The sequence below is a fragment of the Engraulis encrasicolus genome, chromosome 6 (assembly GCF_034702125.1).
Source record: "Engraulis encrasicolus isolate BLACKSEA-1 chromosome 6, IST_EnEncr_1.0, whole genome shotgun sequence".
NCBI classification, from domain to species: domain Eukaryota; kingdom Metazoa; phylum Chordata; class Actinopteri; order Clupeiformes; family Engraulidae; genus Engraulis; species Engraulis encrasicolus.
Genome location: NC_085862.1, coordinates 32603376 through 32622852, shown reverse-complemented (window position 1 = coordinate 32622852; position 19477 = coordinate 32603376). Strand labels below are relative to the sequence as shown.

At 42.9% G+C, this 19477-nt stretch overlaps 4 protein-coding genes across 4 annotated transcripts in view; 1 reads left to right on the top strand and 3 right to left on the bottom strand.

Annotated features, from left to right (window-relative positions):
• The first annotated feature begins 332 nt into the window (after nt 1-332).
• si:dkey-90m5.4 (leucine-rich alpha-2-glycoprotein) lies at nt 333-2774 on the top strand. Its single transcript, XM_063201321.1, has 4 exons — nt 333-471; nt 572-684; nt 924-1259; nt 1506-2774. Exons 3-4 carry the CDS (start codon nt 929-931, stop codon nt 2165-2167), a joined length of 993 nt encoding a protein of 330 aa, XP_063057391.1. The 5' UTR covers nt 333-471; nt 572-684; nt 924-928; the 3' UTR covers nt 2168-2774.
• LOC134451125 (E3 ubiquitin/ISG15 ligase TRIM25-like) lies at nt 2700-7404 on the bottom strand. Its single transcript, XM_063201320.1, has 6 exons — nt 6557-7404; nt 5846-5932; nt 5452-5673; nt 4989-5142; nt 4811-4864; nt 2700-4720 (listed from the first exon to the last, which is right to left on the bottom strand). Exons 1-6 carry the CDS (start codon nt 7145-7147, stop codon nt 4191-4193), a joined length of 1638 nt encoding a protein of 545 aa, XP_063057390.1. The 5' UTR covers nt 7148-7404; the 3' UTR covers nt 2700-4190.
• Nucleotides 7405-11658: 4254 nt separating this feature from the next.
• Nucleotides 11659-15608, bottom strand: LOC134450340 (E3 ubiquitin/ISG15 ligase TRIM25-like). The gene is made up of 6 exons (XM_063200188.1): nt 14938-15608; nt 14736-14822; nt 14159-14380; nt 13427-13580; nt 12473-12526; nt 11659-12358 (listed from the first exon to the last, which is right to left on the bottom strand). Exons 1-6 carry the CDS (start codon nt 15523-15525, stop codon nt 11835-11837), a joined length of 1629 nt encoding a protein of 542 aa, XP_063056258.1. The 5' UTR covers nt 15526-15608; the 3' UTR covers nt 11659-11834.
• Nucleotides 15609-16068: 460 nt separating this feature from the next.
• Nucleotides 16069-19477, bottom strand: part of slain2 (SLAIN motif family, member 2) — a 49926-nt gene continuing 46517 nt past the window's right edge. Inside the window, exon 10 of the mRNA XM_063201319.1 lies at nt 16069-18806. Coding sequence (XP_063057389.1) covers nt 18740-18806 — 67 coding nt within the window. The 3' untranslated portion in view covers nt 16069-18739. The remainder of the gene's footprint in view (nt 18807-19477) is intronic.

Here is a 19477-nt window from a genome sequence, read left to right as displayed (position 1 = left end):
CGTCCAATGGATCGGCTACTTAGTTTTTGAAAGCCACAGTACATAATGTTTCATGCTCTATTGTGGGAACGGTCAGCCTGCTTTATTTGGACGTTTGACGTTTGGATTCCCGGATTGGAGTTGACAAATTTGGTCACGTATTTATTCATGCGTTAACTTCTTTGCTTTGCATGCTTAGGTTAGAGTCTGTAAATTTGTTTGTTATTCCTTCAGAAATCCATTAGCTCATCTGTCGTAATACAGCAGGGCAGACAGTGAAAAGGTTTACTTATTTTATTTTATGTTTTATTGTAAAAAAAGCTCACCACGTTGAAAGTTGAACCTTGCCCGTTATATATTTGACTGGAGACCAACTTCACTGCCAAAATGATTCATAGCCTATAACAATACGCCAATCAGACAGACACGTCACTTAATAAACATGAACAGACACACAGAGCTTGCATTATCGCTATGGAGAAATCTTAAAAGGTGAGTCTTTCTCTACTTTATATTGGCTAAAACCCCATGGGTTGTGTCATTGTTTACTCTGTCGTGTTTGTCACCGTGTCCTGTCTTTACTCATCTCCAGAACACTGTGTTGAAATCACAGCCTAATAAATAGGGCATGCAGACACCAACACATTATACAGGAGGTTCGACAAGAGATCTACGTTTATTCACCCCTGGACTGCCTTCTGCACGGTAAGATCTTGCCAGAGTCATCAAAAAAAGCCTTAGCCTAATATTCTTTTTCCAAGTTCATCTTTTCGAAGTATAGGCTACCGACTGATATTTATGCACCCCTCTTTCAAACACATAAATTTGTCAAGTAATTGTCAACAATTGGAACCGCCTGTGATGTTCTGAAATGAAAACATCTGTGTCTGAAATACAGATTGTACTCTTTACGATTAGCAACATTGTACTTTTTTTCCCAACAGAAACAATGAACGTCCGGTGCCTTTTTACCATTGCCCTCCTGGTCTACTGTTGTCCTGGCGCCATCTCGTGCCCAGAGCGCTGCAAATGCTATTTTGGACAGGACTCCACAGAAGTCATATGCCACAACATATCCATGTCTGTCTTCCCGGCGCAGAGTCTCCCGAGTAACACCACTCGTCTAACTATCCAGTACACCGATATTACCACAATCACTGGAAAGGACCTGCAATCTATACCCCTTCTGAGAGAACTCCATCTATCAAATAATAAGCTTCAAAACCTGTCTTCTGACATGCTAATGGGTCTGTCCCAGCTTCACACCATCGACCTGACAGGTAGGTTTACTAGCTGACTTCAAAATGGACATTAAATAATTTAACATAACTGGTGTGTTTGTTTAGGAGCCTATGTTCTCACAAGGGCCTTTATAGCTATGCGTTTTTACAACCTTGAAATATTTTACTAAACTAAAGGAGTAAAGTGAATGATGGTTGTCAATTTACTAAAGTGAGTTTGCTGAACACTTCATACGTCTCTCTAGTCTAAAACCATCATCGTTTGTTTTCCCCACTTATCCTCAGGTAATCAGCTGAGAGATCTCCCTTCCAGAGTCTTCTACCACGCCCCACTCGACAGCCTGGCACTGAAGAACAACTTGCTCTCCCGGGCCAGCGCCGACTGGCTCCCAGGTGACAGCAACCTCACCTGGATCGACCTGTCGGGTAACCACTTCCAGAAGGTCCCCGCGGGCCTCCTCCAGAACCTGGGCAGCCTGGTCACCCTGGACCTGTCCCTGAACAAGCTGGAGGAGCTTCCTGCTGCCGTGCTGGACCCGCTGGTCCTCATGGAGAGACTGGCCCTGCAGAACAACAAGCTTCGCGTCATCGACCCCATGGCCTTCAACACCACCTCCTCCCTGTCCTATCTGTTCCTGCAGGACAACCGCCTGGAGAAACTGCCACCGAGCCTCTTCCGGCGGGTGAAGGAGCTGAGGTATCTCGATCTTAGCGGTAATCAGCTGCGCTCCCTCCCTGACGGCGCCCTGGATCCTAGCGTCGTGTTTGTGGACCTGGCGCTGAACCCCTGGAACTGTGACGCCAAGGCAGCGTACCTGTGGCGCTGGCAGAAGCGCTACGCGGAGGTCCACCAGGAGGACACCAAAGCCGCGTGCACCCTGCCAGCAGCGCTGAAGGGGAGACCACTGGCTTCACTCAGCGGTGAAGAGCTGGGACTAAAGGAGTAGCAGGACAGGAGCCACAGATGAGGAAGAGGAGCGGAGACTGAGTTCACAGATGAGGGAGGAGAGTGAACTGATGGGATGGGATGGGCTCAGCAGATTAGACTGCACTGTGGAGACTGGATGACCTGCTGTCAGTCAGGACACTCTTGTAAACATTGTACCCATACAGCCCCTGCTAGCCTACATCCAAATTAGCTGCAGCTGGTGCTGTTGCACTACTATTGACTTAGTTTAACACAAATTAAACAGGAGGGTGTTAGTGAGGTATATGTCTTTTTTTATTTGCAGTGACCATACAGAAGATGCATTAAATATCAATTAGTTCCCATAAACATACCGTGCAACAGAGTTGGACACTAACCACCCTGCTTGTGGGTTGATTTGAGCACTGACAGCTAAAATGTGTCAACCCACCGGTCAGTTTGACTTGTGAAAATGTTCACCTCAACTCAAGCTTGAAATAGCTTATCAACACCCAGTACAAGTACACACATTGCCACTACTTTTTAAAGGAGATTTGAATACCCACACAGTAGACAGTCACTAGGCTTTATTTGTACGGCACATTTACAATGCTTTTCATGTAGCAACACAGTAAATTCATGTAAAAGACTAACTAATAGGCTAGCAAATCCACAAACATAACCATTAAATATAGTAATTATAAACATTGTTTCCACTTTTAGAAAGTACGAAAGAACGAAATGAAAAAAAAGAATGTCATGTCATGGAATAAATAAACAAATTAAAAGAGTAAAGGAAAATAAATTGGTGTATTTGAATTATTATTTTAGGTCCAACTCAAACTCAGAACTTTTAGTATGCATATACTGTATATATATATTGTATATTCTTGATTTATTTTCACAACGTGTAGTCTTTGATACTTAACCCTCTATTGCAAGGTGTTGCCATATGGCAACAAATTCTTTTTTGGGGTTTTTTAAATAGAGAATGACAAATATCCTCCACTTTTCCCAGTGTGAGTGAAAATGGGACTTTATTTTTGAAATATTTATCAGTTTGATGACATTACCTTATAAGGAAATCCTGTTTTCCCACCCCTTTCATGTGGATGCGCAACACTTTGAAGGTCACGTCAAAGTGGGAATCTATACATAGTTAGCTTTCAAACTTTAAGACATATTTTCATCATAATAAAATTCAACATCAATCTAGGATGAGTAAACTTTCATTGTTCATCATTTAATCCAAATATAAAGTTATACTTTCTCTGTAAAAGGCAAAAAATAATTTGTTGCCATATGGCAACAACATGCATACAGTGACACTCCTTCTATACATGCATCCCAATGGGCTGCCATTGAGTTTCATAGGGCAGGGCTCCCATTGAGTTACATAGGGCTCTATTTGCACTTATTATATAATTTTAACTTGAAAACATTAACTTTCTTAACATTATGCTATTTGTATACCTCAATGCATAAGTTATATGATATAATATTAACAAATAAATACATTTCCACATGCATACAGTGACACTCCTTCTACACATGCATACTGTACCAATGGGCTCCCATTGAGTTACATAGGGCAGGGCTCCCGTTGAGTTATTAGTAAAGTATGAATAAAACTAAATGTATTTTACCTCAAATAAACTATATTTCACATTGTAAGATTATAATGTTACAATTGTTTACAATTTCCTTCAATAAGATCATGTTTTGAAAGAAAATTAATTTCAAGGCATGTTCATCAAACCCGCGTTGTTGCCATATGGCAAATTACCAATCAGATTTTTGTTTAAATAAAATAAATGATGTTTAAAAGGTTGTTCATGCAATAGAGGGTTGATAAGCTCCGATTTATGTCACAATTCTTGAAATATCAATAGGCCTATCAATATTCATAGTTACTAACCTACCAAGTGCGTCATTATTTTTGTTGTCAACTTTCTTTTGCAATGTAATCTGTGAAAATGATCCCTAAGTAATGATTTGATAACCCTCAGTTTTTCATTGTGCTCTGATTACATCTCAATAATTATGAAGATAATTATGTAGAGTTAGGAGATTGTAACAGAGCAGAAGGCGGTGACATAAAATCCTGGGTAGAGGGGCTGTGTAAATCTGGCCTGCACTACAAAAATACACTTAGGATCATCATGATCCAAGTCATAGAAGATCAAATTTCCTTCCTTTTGGTTCAAATAAACACCAACCTCAGAGGGAATTGAACCAGCAATTTCTGTCTCACAATTATTGTGATGAAAACTCAGACTTGAGCCCGAGCGCTCCAAGCACCAGGAAACGTCATTGCGTCCAAATCTGCAGTTACCGGAAATTCCTAGCCGTGGAATGCTGTGGTATGCCACTGCAATGGAGACCTGATAACCACGTCTGCTCTCCCACTTAACACTCCAGCAGGCCACCTCAGGAGCAGCATCTTCACAGAGAACCTGTCGGCACTCATAGAAACGCTTCAACGTGACTTCCTCATTAACAACATGATTACTCCATTCCACTGTTCTGCAATCATAGTGTATGTCAAGATGACGGAATGCAGTATCCTCATCTAACTTTGGCTTGCAGGAACCTAAGGAAGAAAAACACAAGTCTTTGTCTTCCAGTGAGCAACTAATAATCATGAATTGAAATCCGGGCTTCTTTAGAACATAATACTTACGGTTGATCCACTCAGCTTTGGTCAATGTGAAGCTTGGAAAGAACCTGAAGTTGACTTCAGATATAAATGTACAACAAATATTTGGTTTATTCCTTTATATGTTCTTTTATTTTTTACAACACATAACCAAGTTCATGTATGAATTGAATGTAAAAGGAAAATAACTGATCAAGCCTACCTTGCCTCCATATATGGCTCACATTTTCATCACAGGCCTTTTTCAGATTCTCCATCATAGTTTTCCAGTAACACTCCAGTGCAACACGATCAAATGAGTATTTTACCTTGGCAACAAAACGTGGCAAATCATCAGGAGATACAAGAGGGAGGTTCTGCAAAACAAATTATAAGATGTAAGGATGAGTACAATAACATACCTTAAATTCAGTTCCAATTTCAGCTTATCAACTTTAATATATATAGATTTGTATTGTATTTGTATTATTGTTATTAATTGTTATGTTAGGTAGGCTAGTTACTATGTAGGCTATAGTAGGCTAAGTGAAATGCCCCAAATTGTGGCGGCTGACTACTGTCAGGATGAGTCTTCATTTAGGCTACATTAGTTGACCTGGGATTTCAATGGAAAACATTCCCTCTCACGTTTCCTCTTAAAATCTTGCTGTTAATTGAGCATTTACCTGCAGGAAATGTATGTCATCCTGTTGGTTTCCAAGGCGTTCCAGATCAGCTGTTTTGGCCCTCAGCGTGCGGACCTCCTCCTGGAGCTGCGCTGTGCGGCTGAGTTCGGCTCGCTCTTTAGCTCGGATCAGCTCCACCACTTCTGCACGTTTTTGCTCAAAGAACGCCATCAGCTCGGCAAACCCATTCTCCATAGTCTCGGATGAAGCCTGGCCGCACCGCTGTTGCACACAAGAATATTATCACTTGGAAGGCATCTTAAATTAAATAAGAATTAAGGAGTAAGAGGAAATGGGCCCATTAGGCCTACAAGCAGAGTCTGATTGTTTGAGAATATACACCACCCATAGATGTGTATAGAAGACTTCTATACACATCTATGACACCACCTACCTTAACACAATCAACATTATCAGCCATCTTTATCAGTTCCGTTTCTCTCTTGTCGATTTCAGTTTCCAGCTGGCCTTTGAGTTTAAGCTGTTGAAAAGAAAATGAAACTCTGAAAGAATGATTTTTTAGTAGGCCTTCATTTTTGTAAATTAGCCTAGGGAATTTACCTCTACCTTTTCAGTTTCTCTTGCCCATATAGAATACATGGAGTTAGCCCTTTTAAAGGGACACTGTGTGAGATTTTTAGTCTTTTTCATGAATACTTACCACCACCATCAAATTCTGTGACTGGAAAAATTGCACTTTTCATACATGAAAAGGGGGATCTTCTCCATTGGTCCGCCATTTTTAATTTCCAAAAATAGCCATTTTTAGCTGCAAAAATTACTCTACTTGGACCATACTAGAAATAATACTAGAACTAATAAATATTTGTTTATTACTTAGTAAACTTTCATGTAAATATAAAATTTGGCGATAGCCAACCCAGTTTCAATGAGCAGCATAGTTGCAATACCTTTTTTTGACCATTTCCTGCACAGTGTCCATTTAAAGCTGCACTGTGTAATATTTTAAGCAGTTTCTTTTCAGAATTCATGGTGATTTTCTCAGGTTCACTCTTAGAGATGTGACTGGTTTTGAAATCCAGTCACATAGGTAGGCCTATTGGTAGTGTGTTCTCTAACCTAAATTTTATTTTTGACACTTTACCTGGTTATCCTGTTTTGCTTTGGCTGGTGACACCACAACATGGCCTTGGTGCTTCTCTGTGATGCACACAACGCACACACACTTCTTATCAGTCTCGCAAAAGGCTTCCAGCGGTTTGCCATGACACAAGCACATCTTGCTCTGCAAATCAGAAGTGGCTTCCACCACCTTGTGCCTCTTTCCAGCGAGAAGTTCCTCATGACGGCAGAAGTGAAGTGTGCAGTAGGAGTCTTGGCACTCCAGACAAGATTTGTCAGCTTTGCGTTTCCTCCCGATGCAAATCGTGCACTGCACATCGCCAGGTCCCGCAAACTCTGCGTCTTCTTCAGCATTCTGAAAACCCTTTGCCTTGAGCTTTGCCACCATGTCGGCGAGTATCGTGTTCCGACCAAGTACAGGTCTTGGGTTAAAGGTCTGTCTGCATTGAGGGCAGCTGTAGACGTGCTCTTCTTCCTCTTGATCCCAACACTTTTTAATGCAGTCCATACAGTAAGTATGTCCGCAAGGGATACTCACTGGGTCCTTCAGTAGTTCTATACAAACAGGACACTGGAAATGGTTCTCCTCCACAGGGATGCTTGCCTCTGCCATGTTAATGTTCCACAATTGAGATGGGTATTTCCTGCGTTTATTTGAAGACAATGGCTGACAGGATTTCTAGAGACTGGTTTCAGGGTGTAAACTCAAAGTAGTGTGTCCTTCCCTCTTGCTTGTGGCCTCTTGATGCAAGAAAAAAAATCGCTCAGCCTACTTTGACAGGGTAACTAGGCTGTTGTTTTCTCTGTGGAGGCGTGGCGACAGTGAGGCAACTACCACAAGTAGAGGGCAAGGACGGAAGGAACTAGTTGGAAAGTGTCCCAACTCTTAATGGTACGGAGCAGAGCGAGGGTTTCATTTCTCGGAAAGCAGGAAGCGCAAGTAGGTTTTGGTTTCGGTCTGGGCCTCGTTTCCGTATAACGATGGTTCGTTAACCAGTGATTTTACGAATGTTCTTAGAATTTCTACGACTGTTTCCCAAAGACACTCGTACATGAACGCGCGTGCTCAGCATCTAAGATCATTCGTTGCGTCGCTCCTAAGGATCGCTGTCCATTTATGTGGTGCTGAAGTGTCCTCGGAGTGAACTGCGCCGTCATCTGCTGCTAAACCATTTACAAAAAGTAAGGCGTGTGTACGTGTCAAACGTTGCTCTCTATGAGGTGGACTACATTTGTAGCAGTTTACAACTGTTGACAGGAGTTATTGTTGGCAAATGAAATAAAATGCACACAAAACAATGAAATCATGCAAAACTCCCAACTGACTAATAACCATGAGCTACGCCGTTAAGTAAGGGTTAACGTTCGGCGAGAAGGTCGCTACCGTGGAATAGCAGCACGACAGCGAGAATCTTTAGACCCCGACGCGGAGCGGAGGGGTCTTGTTCTCTCTGAAGTGCTGCTATTCCACAAAGCGACCGACTCGCCGAAAGTTAACCCGCTTATTATATGGATATACTTAAATGATTCACACATGGCGGGGACATTTCTTTAGGCCTATTTAATGTTAAGATTGTTGCTGCGCAAAACAAAACAGTGCCGTTGTGAAACACCGCTAGGCAACAGCTAGGTAGCCAGGACAACAGGTGTTGTCTATCACAGCAGCTGATTAGAGTCTTGTTGAAAAGTCGCTTTAGCAGTGAAAAGTCTTGTTGCCATTGACAGCGGTCTGTTATAGACCAACCCGTCCGTTATCGAAAAATAACAGACGTGCGAACGTTGGGGAGCCCCGTTGAAATGAATGGAGCATTCGACCGATGACGTCACAACCATATAATAAGACCCAGATAAAGCACGTGCAGTTGGCTACTGCAGCTTAATATTTAACCCCTTAATGCGCGCCGTACCTCCAATGGCACGCTGTAATAGTAATTGAAATGTAACTACCATAGCACTACAATACTATGATACAACAGAGGCCGTTTAGTAATGCACCACGACTTGGTCATTACCATACTGGTTACAACAAATGAATAAAGCCGCGCCTTAAGGGGTTAAGAAGACAAGTAGGCCTAGTTGGAGTTCCGAATTGGAATGCGCAAACTTACAACCTCAAGGCGTTCAAAAACGCTGCTTCCTACTTCGAGTGAACTGCCTCACAAGCATGTGGGCTACACCTGCAATTCACGTCAGATTGATGAATGCCTATCAGAGTGAATTACCAACGGCATGGAGGAGGTCCAGTGCCCATCAGTTGCCCTGGTGTGACTGCGCGGCTGCAAATATTTTGTTCCCGCGATGATTTATCGCCATGTGACATGACTGTGGCGCAGAGGTCACTCCCTTATGCTGCGTCGTGAATGGAAATTCTAACCAGGATGCTTCACGCGGACACAGTGAGCATGCTCGCTGCTTAGCAAATTGGCTGCCTGGCAGAAAAAAAAGGCATCTTGAACGAGCTTATTAGGCTCGTTCGTGACGAAGCAGTAAGATTTTTGCTAGGCAGTGGGCATGCGCACTTTGCCAGTTTGATGCATTCTGGTTAGAAATTCTAACTCTGGGTTAGAAATTCTAACCAGAATGCATCAAACTGGCAAAGTGCGCATGCCCACTGCCTAGCAAAAATCTTACTGTGTCATCACGAACGAGCCTATTTTCTCTCTTGCACCCACCACCTCCCTCCCACTTCAGCACCACGGCCACTGGTCAGCGACCTTGCCCAATATGCTGTCATAACCAAATCTCCACGTACTACTCCACTAACTCAATGGGCTCGTTCGTGACGAAGCAGTGCTGCTTTTGCTAGGCAGTGGGCATGCGCACTTTGCCAGTTTGATGCATTCTGGTTAGAATTTTCTAATCACAATGCATCAAACTGGCAAAGTGTGCATGCTCACTGCTTAGCAAAAGCAGCACTGCTTCGTCACGAACGAGCCTATTAGCCGGGTTCGCAACCACAAATCTATTTGCTTGATCACGGCGAGATCTGCTTCGTCTTAGAATTGTGGGAACGAATGCTTGCCAACCAACGAGGACCGAAATATCTAACGTGATTTCCCAAGACATAAAAAAGCTGCTTCCTGCTTGAAGCACTGAGTGAACTGTCTCGCAAACATGTGGACGGCACATGCAATTCACCTCAGGTAGATGAGTGTCAATCAGGGCAGGTGACTGACGACATACAATAAATAGAGTACAGTAATTAACCCCAAGGGAAATTCAGGTGTCTGACAGTTTACATAGGCTAAAAATACACACATACAAAACATAGGCTACACAAATACATAGTACACATTATTGCACATTGCAGTAAACAAATAGCACGCACTTGAGTAGCCTACAATCAGCCTTACATCAGTTACATCCTTACATCCTTGATTGCACCCCTCGATAGCAGTGTCATCAAAGAACTTTTGCATGTGGCAGTTCTAGGGAGAGAACCGTTCTTTGAGGCACTCAGGTGCTGCTGACTTCAGTGTGAGATGTATGGTGGTCACCCAGCCTGAAAAACTGGGTCTTCCAGTGAGATAGTCAGTAATCCAGGTCACCAATCCCTTTCTACTCCCATCTGCAGCAGTTTGTCGGTCAGCAGGAGTGACTGGATGGCGTTGAAGGCACTGACTAGAGAAATCAAAAGCATGTGTAGCATACAGGATTGCATCCTCAACTCCACCACTCTCTTGGTAGGCAAACTGCAGGTGATCCAGTGCATGGCGAACCTGGGGCTTCAGGATGTGGAGCAATAGCACCCTCTTGGATGTCCTCATTATGTGAGAGGTCTGTAATCAGTCAGTTCATTGGGGTGCGGCTTTTTGGGAACTTTTCCATCCTGTAGGCTTCTAGTACATGGAGGTACATACATGGTCCCATGCCAGTGCAGCCAGGGTAAATTGACTGTCTGCCTGTGCAGCAGAAAATCTGACTTAACACCATGTGACATAAATGCGGAGCAGAGGTCACTCCCATAGTCGCAGCGCACACTTGTGCTGTACAATCTGGCCAAAATGCGGCATCAAGCTAGCTTCATGAGCACTCTTGGTCCCACAGACCATGCAGTACTTCATGATTGGTATGGCGCACGGATGCCACAATCACAAGAGGACGTCCGCCGTGCGGATGCTGTTCTAATCTCCACAAAGATGTAGGCATACATACATGTGTAACGAATGCCAAAATTTCCAAATAGCAGAGTTCGGCGTAGAACGCTATCAAACCTCCCTCCTGTAGCCTGTGACGGATGCCAACAGAGTTCAGTATAGAACGTTAGTAAATCTCCCTCGGGAGGCCATACCTTAACTCAGCAGGATCAAACTGTGCTTCCCATGCGCAACTGGAGCGTTGACTGGTAGATAGCAGGTTAGCCCCAAGTTGCAAACTAGCGCAGATCACCTTTACCCATGCTTATCCAAATTCTGGGTTGTAAACTAGTGAAATGTCAGTGAAGAACACTGTGGTGGAGGTAAAATATGGTGTTCTAAAACTTTTGACCTGTAGTGTTGCCTATGTTTGTTATGCTGCACTCAAAAGTTTGAAATGATTGGATCTAGGGATGCAAACGATTAATCGATTATTCGACTTTAACCGATGAATGCGTTAATCGATTCAAAAACATTACTCGCAATTAATCGCTCATTCAACTGACAAGAGACCCAGGTGAAATGGGCATGTGAAGAGTGTGTGTGAAGAGGGGTGAGAATAGTGGGAATATTTAAATAGCCTTTGGATTAAAGAATTTAAATAGAATTCATTTAAATGCAGTATTTTATCTCACTTTTTAATTTTTAGATTTAGTGTTTTTTTCAAGAAACATTGAGATTTCGTGGGGAAAACAACGCTTATCAATTAATCGCAAGTCGATCAATAAGGCAAGCAACTAACGATTAATGGATTAATTTGCATCCCTAATTGGATCTGATTTTATTCAATCGTAAAAGTTGAGTGCATTAACACTCCACAAGACATTGAGTCCAATGACATCAGACCCAAAAATTATATTGAGCAGAAGCATATGGAGGGCTAAAGTTGACTTTATTTGTATTCCTCATGACAACCTGCATAATGCTCTCAAATGAGTATCACACAAAGTCTAAGCATAACATTAAGAATGAGTTGGACATCAAGAGAAACTTTGAATATGCACCTTTATTTTTGAAAATATCTGGTCTATAAAATTTAGTTAGGTAGAATGTAGTCTCTTTTGCCATAAAATTTATATTAAAAATTATCCCCAATCCACTCATGTTTTCTATAACCCTCATCCTCTTCAGTCTACTGACATCTAAACAAGATAGTATGTTGATTTAAGAGATTGTAACAGAGCAGAATGCAGTGACATAAAATCCTGGGTACAGGGGCTTTGTAAATCTGGCATGCACCCCAAAAATAATCTCAGGGTCATTTTTATCCAAGTCATAGAAGGCCAAAATTCCCTCGTTTTGATTCAAGTAAACACCGACTCGAGAAGGGATCGGACCTGGGATCACGGTCTCACGGTCATTGTGGAAAAACTTCAGGCGAAAACCTGAGCGCTCCAGGCACCAAGATTTGTCGTTGCGGCCAAATCTGCAGTCGTTGTAATCTCCTCGCCGTGGGATGTCGCGGTACGCCACTGCAATGCAGACCTCATGGCCACGCTCGCTCGCCCACTCCACCGTCCAGTAGGCCACCTGAGGAGTGGCGTCCTGACAGAGAACCTGGCGGCACTCAACGAAATGATGCCTGCCATGGAGCAGGGCCTCGCCTCCCCATTCCACCTTTTTGAGATCGTCAGATATTTGGTGGTGGCGGAATGCAGTTCTCGTGTCTAAATTCGGGCTGCAGGAATCTAAGGAGAAAAAAAAATAGATGAACTCCAGTCACACTGTGTAACAGACAAAGCCAATAATAGCATGATTAAAAGAAATCCTGTCTTCTATACTCTACAGCACTGAATACTTACGGTTGATCCACAGCCATTTGGACATTGTGCCACCGTGGAAGAACCTAAAGTTGACTTAAGACAACAAAAAGACAAAATATCAGACAAAAACCCACTCAGTTTTCATCACTAGCCTAATTTAAAATACACCTCCCTGGTCAAGCACACACTGCAGAACAGATGATCAGATCTCCCAACCAGACATTTACGACTAATACATATTAAACACTGTTCCAAGAACGTCATGAGCATTCATAAGGACACCACTGACTCAACACACAAACTCTTCCTCCAACATCCAAAGTCTGTGTATGTATACAGTTGGAATTTAGAATTATAAGCTCCCCTCATGTCCTTGAAAGGTGCACTGTGTAATAATTGTATTAGTTCATTTCCAGAATTCATGCTGCCCATTCACAAATGTCACCTTTTTCCACGAATACTTGCCACCAACATCAAATTATATTTATTATGACTGGGAAAATTGCACTTTCCATAGCCTACATGCAAAGGTGGATCTTCTCCATGTCCGCCATTTTGAATGTCCAGAAATAGACATTTTTAGCTGCAAAACTTACTGTACTTTGGTCATAGTAAATATTAGTTTATTACTTAGTAAATCTAAGACTTCCTTATTGTTGGGAGCATATGAGTCTGCCTTCATGTTTTAACTCGTTGATGCTGTCTCACGTTCAAGTGTGTAGATGCGCTCATGATGTTTGTATGTGTGGGTGTGCACGCTTTAGTGTTTCAGTTTAGTTTAGTTTAGTTTACTTTAGTTAGATTTCACATTTGGTGTCTGGTGAAACACAAATTCAATCCTCTATATGCAATACCTCTAATAGTGAACACAGACAATGAAGTGCAGCTTGACTTTGCTATACACCTTCCCAAACACACCTTTGACCATGATTATACACCTTCCCAAACAGATGTAGAAATTGAACATGTAAAGACGTTATTCGTCAGGCCTACCATGTCTCCATATGAGTCCCACTTCATCACTGCAGATCTTTCTAAGTCTGGCCATCATAAACGAGCAGCTGAACTGAAGTGCAAGAGGGTCAAATGAGTAGTTGCCATTGACAATGAAGTGTGGCAAATCATCAGGAGATAAGACTGCAAAGTTCTGTGAAAAAAGAGAGAGAGTTTGGGGAATGTAGGATCAGCAAAATAATCACAAGGTGTAGAATACCTGTCGTTAATGCAGGTTGACAATAAACACCTCTCACTATCACCTGGTTTCCTGAAAAGATGGAAAATTTTAGTCATTTCTAAAATTGCTTTACCTTATATCCTAAGCCATACCTTATATACCTGCCTGTGAGATGTATACACACCCACTTTGACTAACGTGTGTCCTGCAAGAAACACTATTTTTCTGACTTCATCTGTTTGTGCTAAGTTACAAGGCGTAGTTTCAAAAGGGACTGCTTTTGTAAAGCCTTGATAAAAGTTCAAATCTTGGCTGCTTAATGTACTGCTGTGGATACACTGTGTAATGTAGTGCATTCTAGTTATTGTATTTCTGTCCCGCGTAATGGCAACTCTAGTCCTCCTACATGTGATACCGACCAATTCTAAATTGCAGGCCAGCCTCTGAGGCAATACAAAAACACCATCGGCATCTCTGGACTGGACTGGACTGTGTGCCAGATTACCAAAACCAGACCCCCCCCCCCCCTGTAGGCCTAATTGAACAGTTACCTGCAGGAAATGTATGTCATCCTGTTCATTTCCAAGGTGTTCCAGATTATCTGTTTTTGCCTTCAGCATACCGACCTCCTCCTGGAGCTGCGCTGTGCGGCTGAGTTGGGCTCGCTCTTTAGCTCGGATCAGCTCCACCACTTCTGCACGTTTTTGCTCAAAGAACGCCATCAGCTCGGCAAACCCATTCTCCATAGTCTCCACTGACGCCTGGGCGGAAGACTGTTACAAATAATATCAATAATAATATTAATAACAACTTCAAGATGTGCCCTACCATGATCTAAAACATTTAGCAATGACTGACACACAAAACCCCAAAGAATACCACATGTGCACCCACGGGAATTCTCGAAAAATGTCATCCTTTACTGTGCACCACTAATATGAGGCCATGTCTTCTGCTTTTCCCGCTAATTCTCTTTTTGATATCCTCCTGTGAAATTTTTGACCGATCATTTCTTTGTCAATGGACAAACCTGAAACATCAGCGCGGGGAATTGTGTACGGTAGCTCTAGGCCTACGGTGTGCGTGCATGCGCGCATATGTGTGCGTAATGCGTGAACAGCTCCATACCCGAACAGAATCCACATTGTCCCTTAATCTTCGCAGCTCAGCTTCTCTCTTCGTGATTTCAACCTGGAGTCTTCTTCTGAGTTCAAACTGTTGAGAAGAAAAGGGAAGTAAAGGATGCCATGCTTGGTTAAGACGCGGTTTATCATTATTTTGGAATGTAATTTTATAGGTTATCTGTTGCCTATATTAACCAACACTGCACCTGGTTATCCTGTTTTGCTTTGGCTGCCGCTACCACATCGTGACCTTTGTGTTCGTTAGTGATGCACACAACGCACACGCACTTCTTATCAGTCTTACAGAAGGCTTCCAGCGGTTTGCCATGATCCAAGCACATCTTGCTTTGCAAATCAGCAGTGGCTTCCACCACCTTGTGCCTCTTTCCCGCGAGAAGTTCCTCATGACGGCAGAAGTGAAGTGTGCAGTAGGAGTCTTGGCACTCCAGGCAAGATTTCCCAGCTTTGCGTTTCCTCCCGATGCAGATCGAGCACTGCACATCGCTCGGTCCCGCGAACTCAACTCCATCTGGAGCATTCTGGAGACCCTGGACCATGAGCTTCGCCACCATGTCGGCGAGTATGGGGTTCCGCCCCAGGACAGGTCTCGGTGTAAAGGTCTGTCTGCACTGAGGGCAGCTCTTGGTCCTTCCTTCCTCGCGGTCCCAGCATTTTTTAATACAGTCCATGCAATATGTGTGACCACAAGGAATAGTTACTGGGTCCTTCAGCAGTTCTATGCAGATCGGACACTGGAAATGGTTCTCTTCCACGGCGATACTTGCCTCAGCCATTTTAAATGCCAAGATTGAGATGGGTGACTGAAATTATATTTCGGAGCTTGCAGTAGCCACCCTTCCGTTGGCCATACCAACTATTCTCTGATGACAATTTGATTTATTTACAATATCATTGCGTCCTCATTATTACGTTGGCCATTGCATTGGCAATGCATTCTCTTTTTCCTTCACGCGTCATTGATGCGCAAGGGTTCTGGAATATTGGGTATCATGGTGCATCCCCCCCACCCCCAATGCACACGCACACGCGTGCACACGCACCCACACTTTGTAGCTTCAACAGGTGGTTGGCATATGCAGTATGCCTATTTGAAATTACCATTCATTTTTCTCCCTACTAACCATCAATTACTCATGCTGCCAAGTGTGCTGTAAGTAGGCCGAACACAACAACAGGAAAAACAGAGTAGGCCTATAAATAGTGCCACACTCCATTTTGAACCATGATTGTCTTACTTACTTCACACGCTTTTCTTAAGTTCTGGCACTTGATTTGATGTCACTCAAAAGCAAATCACCAAGCACAGTTCATTTTGATATATTTACATTTTATTTTGAAATGTGAATTTACACACGGGGTATGGAGCATCATGTCTGTGGTAATATAAAAGTGTTAACAAAATATGGTCAAACACATACCACAAAAAAAGGCCAAGCTGTTGGTTACTTTACTTGTTTTTGCAGCGCCCCTCATGAACTCAAAGGCTGTGTCCACACTCGATCACTGTAGGCCTACAGTGCACAATATTGTCAAGTGCATTGGCCAATTACACCATGTAGTGGACTAAGTGAAATAAGGGAGCATTTTCAGACTGACTGGAAAAAAAAGAAAGAAGACCCACCCCAAACCGATGCAATTCCATCAAATAAATACAACACCTCTCCAACATGTGCAGATCAGTTAGTCTTAAATATCAAGGCATGTTTGAAACACAGTCCTTTTCCTGTCAAATCATAAATGTAATCATCATACATGTAATCATTCATTAATGCAAAGAAACACAAAATGGAAAACAATCGCAAAATTTCAAGCTGCAAACATTAAAAAAAAAATGCAAGACCCCTGACTGTTACAGAACCTTGGCAAAAACAAACAAAAGGAACACTATTGGCACAACTCAAGCAAGTCAGAAAACATTCCTGAAGCATAAAATCAATTTGGAGTTACTTGAAATCATAGGCACAGTTTCCACAAACCTTTTTTTTTCCTTCTCGCATTTGTTTATTTTATCATTTTACCCCCCTCCCCCCACTCACTTGTCCAATAATATCATAATGACATATATCAATCATATATCAAATATCATAATCATATATATCAATATCATAATCATGAGCATGATTAGCGGTGAATGTCACCATGATCTGCTTGTCTACCCTGACTGGGATCTCCTGTGGTGGGCAACAAATGTGCACCCCACTGTACTGCACTACACAGCACTGCACACTGCAGTTTGTGCTTTTCACCTTGGGGATGACCGATAACGTTATTCACCATGTTCCCATGTATGTGGGGAAAGGGGGGACTTAACAACATTTGCTATACAGATACACACACACTGACTTCAAACCGACCACCACAAACGCACAGCAAAACTCATGTCCAAAATAGCCACGAGAGTCTCACGGAAGAACATTTTGATTTTGATAATCAAACCTAAAAATGACACAGTTGAAGACAACAGCTAGTCTGCTGCCAGCCTATTCTTCCCTCAGTGGCGTCTGCAGTCGATCATATTTGATGAAGTAGATTGACAGAACGGGGATTCAAATGAAACATCCTGCTGTTCACCACGGTATTGGTCACACTGGTTGGTTCACAACATGGTGAACCACTGAGGGAGCGAAGGAGCAGTTTGGATTCGCAACCTCAGCAGTGTGTGTGCACCACTTTCATCGAATGGCACCGTGACACCCCTGATTCAGACTCCAGTTGAACAATCATTTGACAAAAACATCAAGCAATAGAACGAAAAGAACTGTGGCCACACCGTACTACAAAATGTGTTCATTTTCAACCCGCATGTGTCTGGAGATTGGCTTGAACAAAACATGCACATACGAAAACAAAAACACACACACACACACACACTTTTTTTTTACTCAATCACTCGCATACACTCATGCTTGGCGGGTGAGTCTGTCAATTCTGGATGCTTTGGAGGTTTAGCTTTGATGTGAGGTTCGAATTCAGCATTACAAAAATAATTCATATGAAAAATGTAAGAAAAAAAACAAACAAAAAAGAATACTGAACATGAATACAATTTGAAACAAAACAAAAAGCTCTTTTTTGTTGTTTAAATATCCATTTTCAATAAATAATTTTTCACACAGATATGAAGACATTCTTGCTGAAGGAATACTGTAATGAAAGCATGTTCATTATGTGTTCCCCAACGCGTATTTACTAATGGCAATCAATCAGGGGAACCGTCCCACAACGTTCATGGAACACTAGAGCTAGCAGCCCACATGTATTCCGCAAACCAAAGACCTGATAAGCGACTAAAGGCAATTTTTTTCCTGCTGAAAACAAGACAAGACGCAACTCCTCAGAGACAGAAAAATCATAGAGAAACAAGAGAGATTGTGAGACCCGAGGGAGTGAGAAGAAAAGAAAGACAATAAGGAGAGAGAGAGAGAGAGTGGCAGAGAGAGAGAGAGAGAGAGAGAGAGAGAGAGAGAGAGAGAGAGAAAGAGAACAAGTGGCCAGTTCTCCTCTGTTCCTGTCCCATCTGTTGGGCATGGCGGTGGGCGCCATCAGGGTAGCGAGAGCGCCCTCTGGTGGGGTAAAGCATGTAGTGTGCTGTGGCCTCCTGCTGGTTGTCTTTGGCATGCTCTGGGCTGCTTCTCCGGACACCCCCCCCCCCCCCCCCCCCCCCCTTCCATTCAACAGCGAGTCCAACCTCATGATTGTATGCAAATATCCATATCTTATTTATTTGTGTCTGTCTTTATGTCTCTTTGTTCATACATTTGTTTTGGATTGTATTTGTTGGTTGATTTGATATTTCATTCAGTCATTCAGAGTTAAAAGTTTTGCTTCCATTCTTTTCCATCTTCTGCTTTTTTTTGTCTTGGACATGTATGTCGTTTCTTTTTTCTTTTTTGCTAAAGTGCAGCATTATTGTGTCTGAGACAGGGTGGGGGGGTGAGGGCATGGAAGAGGACGGGGGTGGGGGTGAGAGTTAAGGGACGTGTGCCGTCAGTAGCAGCCTTCCTTCCAACTTTCGTCCCTGATGCCGCTGTAGGTTCGAGGGGCTGGCAAAGACCTACAACGAGAGAACACACACACACACACACACACACACACACACACACACACACACACACACACACACACACACACACACACACACACACACACACACACACATACACAAACTTAGATCAGCACGGTTGGCCATCCAGGCACTGGTCAGAACAAACTTCAGGAGGACTACCAATGTGTCGCAATTTGCTCATGTTTACATTTCATTACTTAAAAGTGAATTAATACACCCTGTCCCTCCCTAACAAATAAATGCAAAGTAAGCCAAATCAGTCTGTCAGTAAGTAAATAAACAAATGTGCCACTAACACACTAATAATAATGCAAGATGCATGTGATCTCTGATCTGTGTTTGGGATTAGCCACAGGGAACCCAAAAACACTGCGGGCGGACACACGGACCGACAAATAGACAGTGGACGTTTCTGTGTGTGTGTGTGTGTGTGTGTGTGTGTGTTACCTACTTGCGTACGGGATGTACCAGTTTGCTGCGGGGCATGGACACGTGTGTGTGTGTGTGTGTGTGTGTGTTGCCTACCTGCGTACGGGCTGTACCAGTTTGCTACGGGGCATGGACGTGTGTGTGTGTGTGTGTGTGTGTGTGTGTCTGTGTTGCCTACCTGCGTACGGGCTGTACCAGTTTGCTACGGGGCATGGACGTGTGTGTGTGTG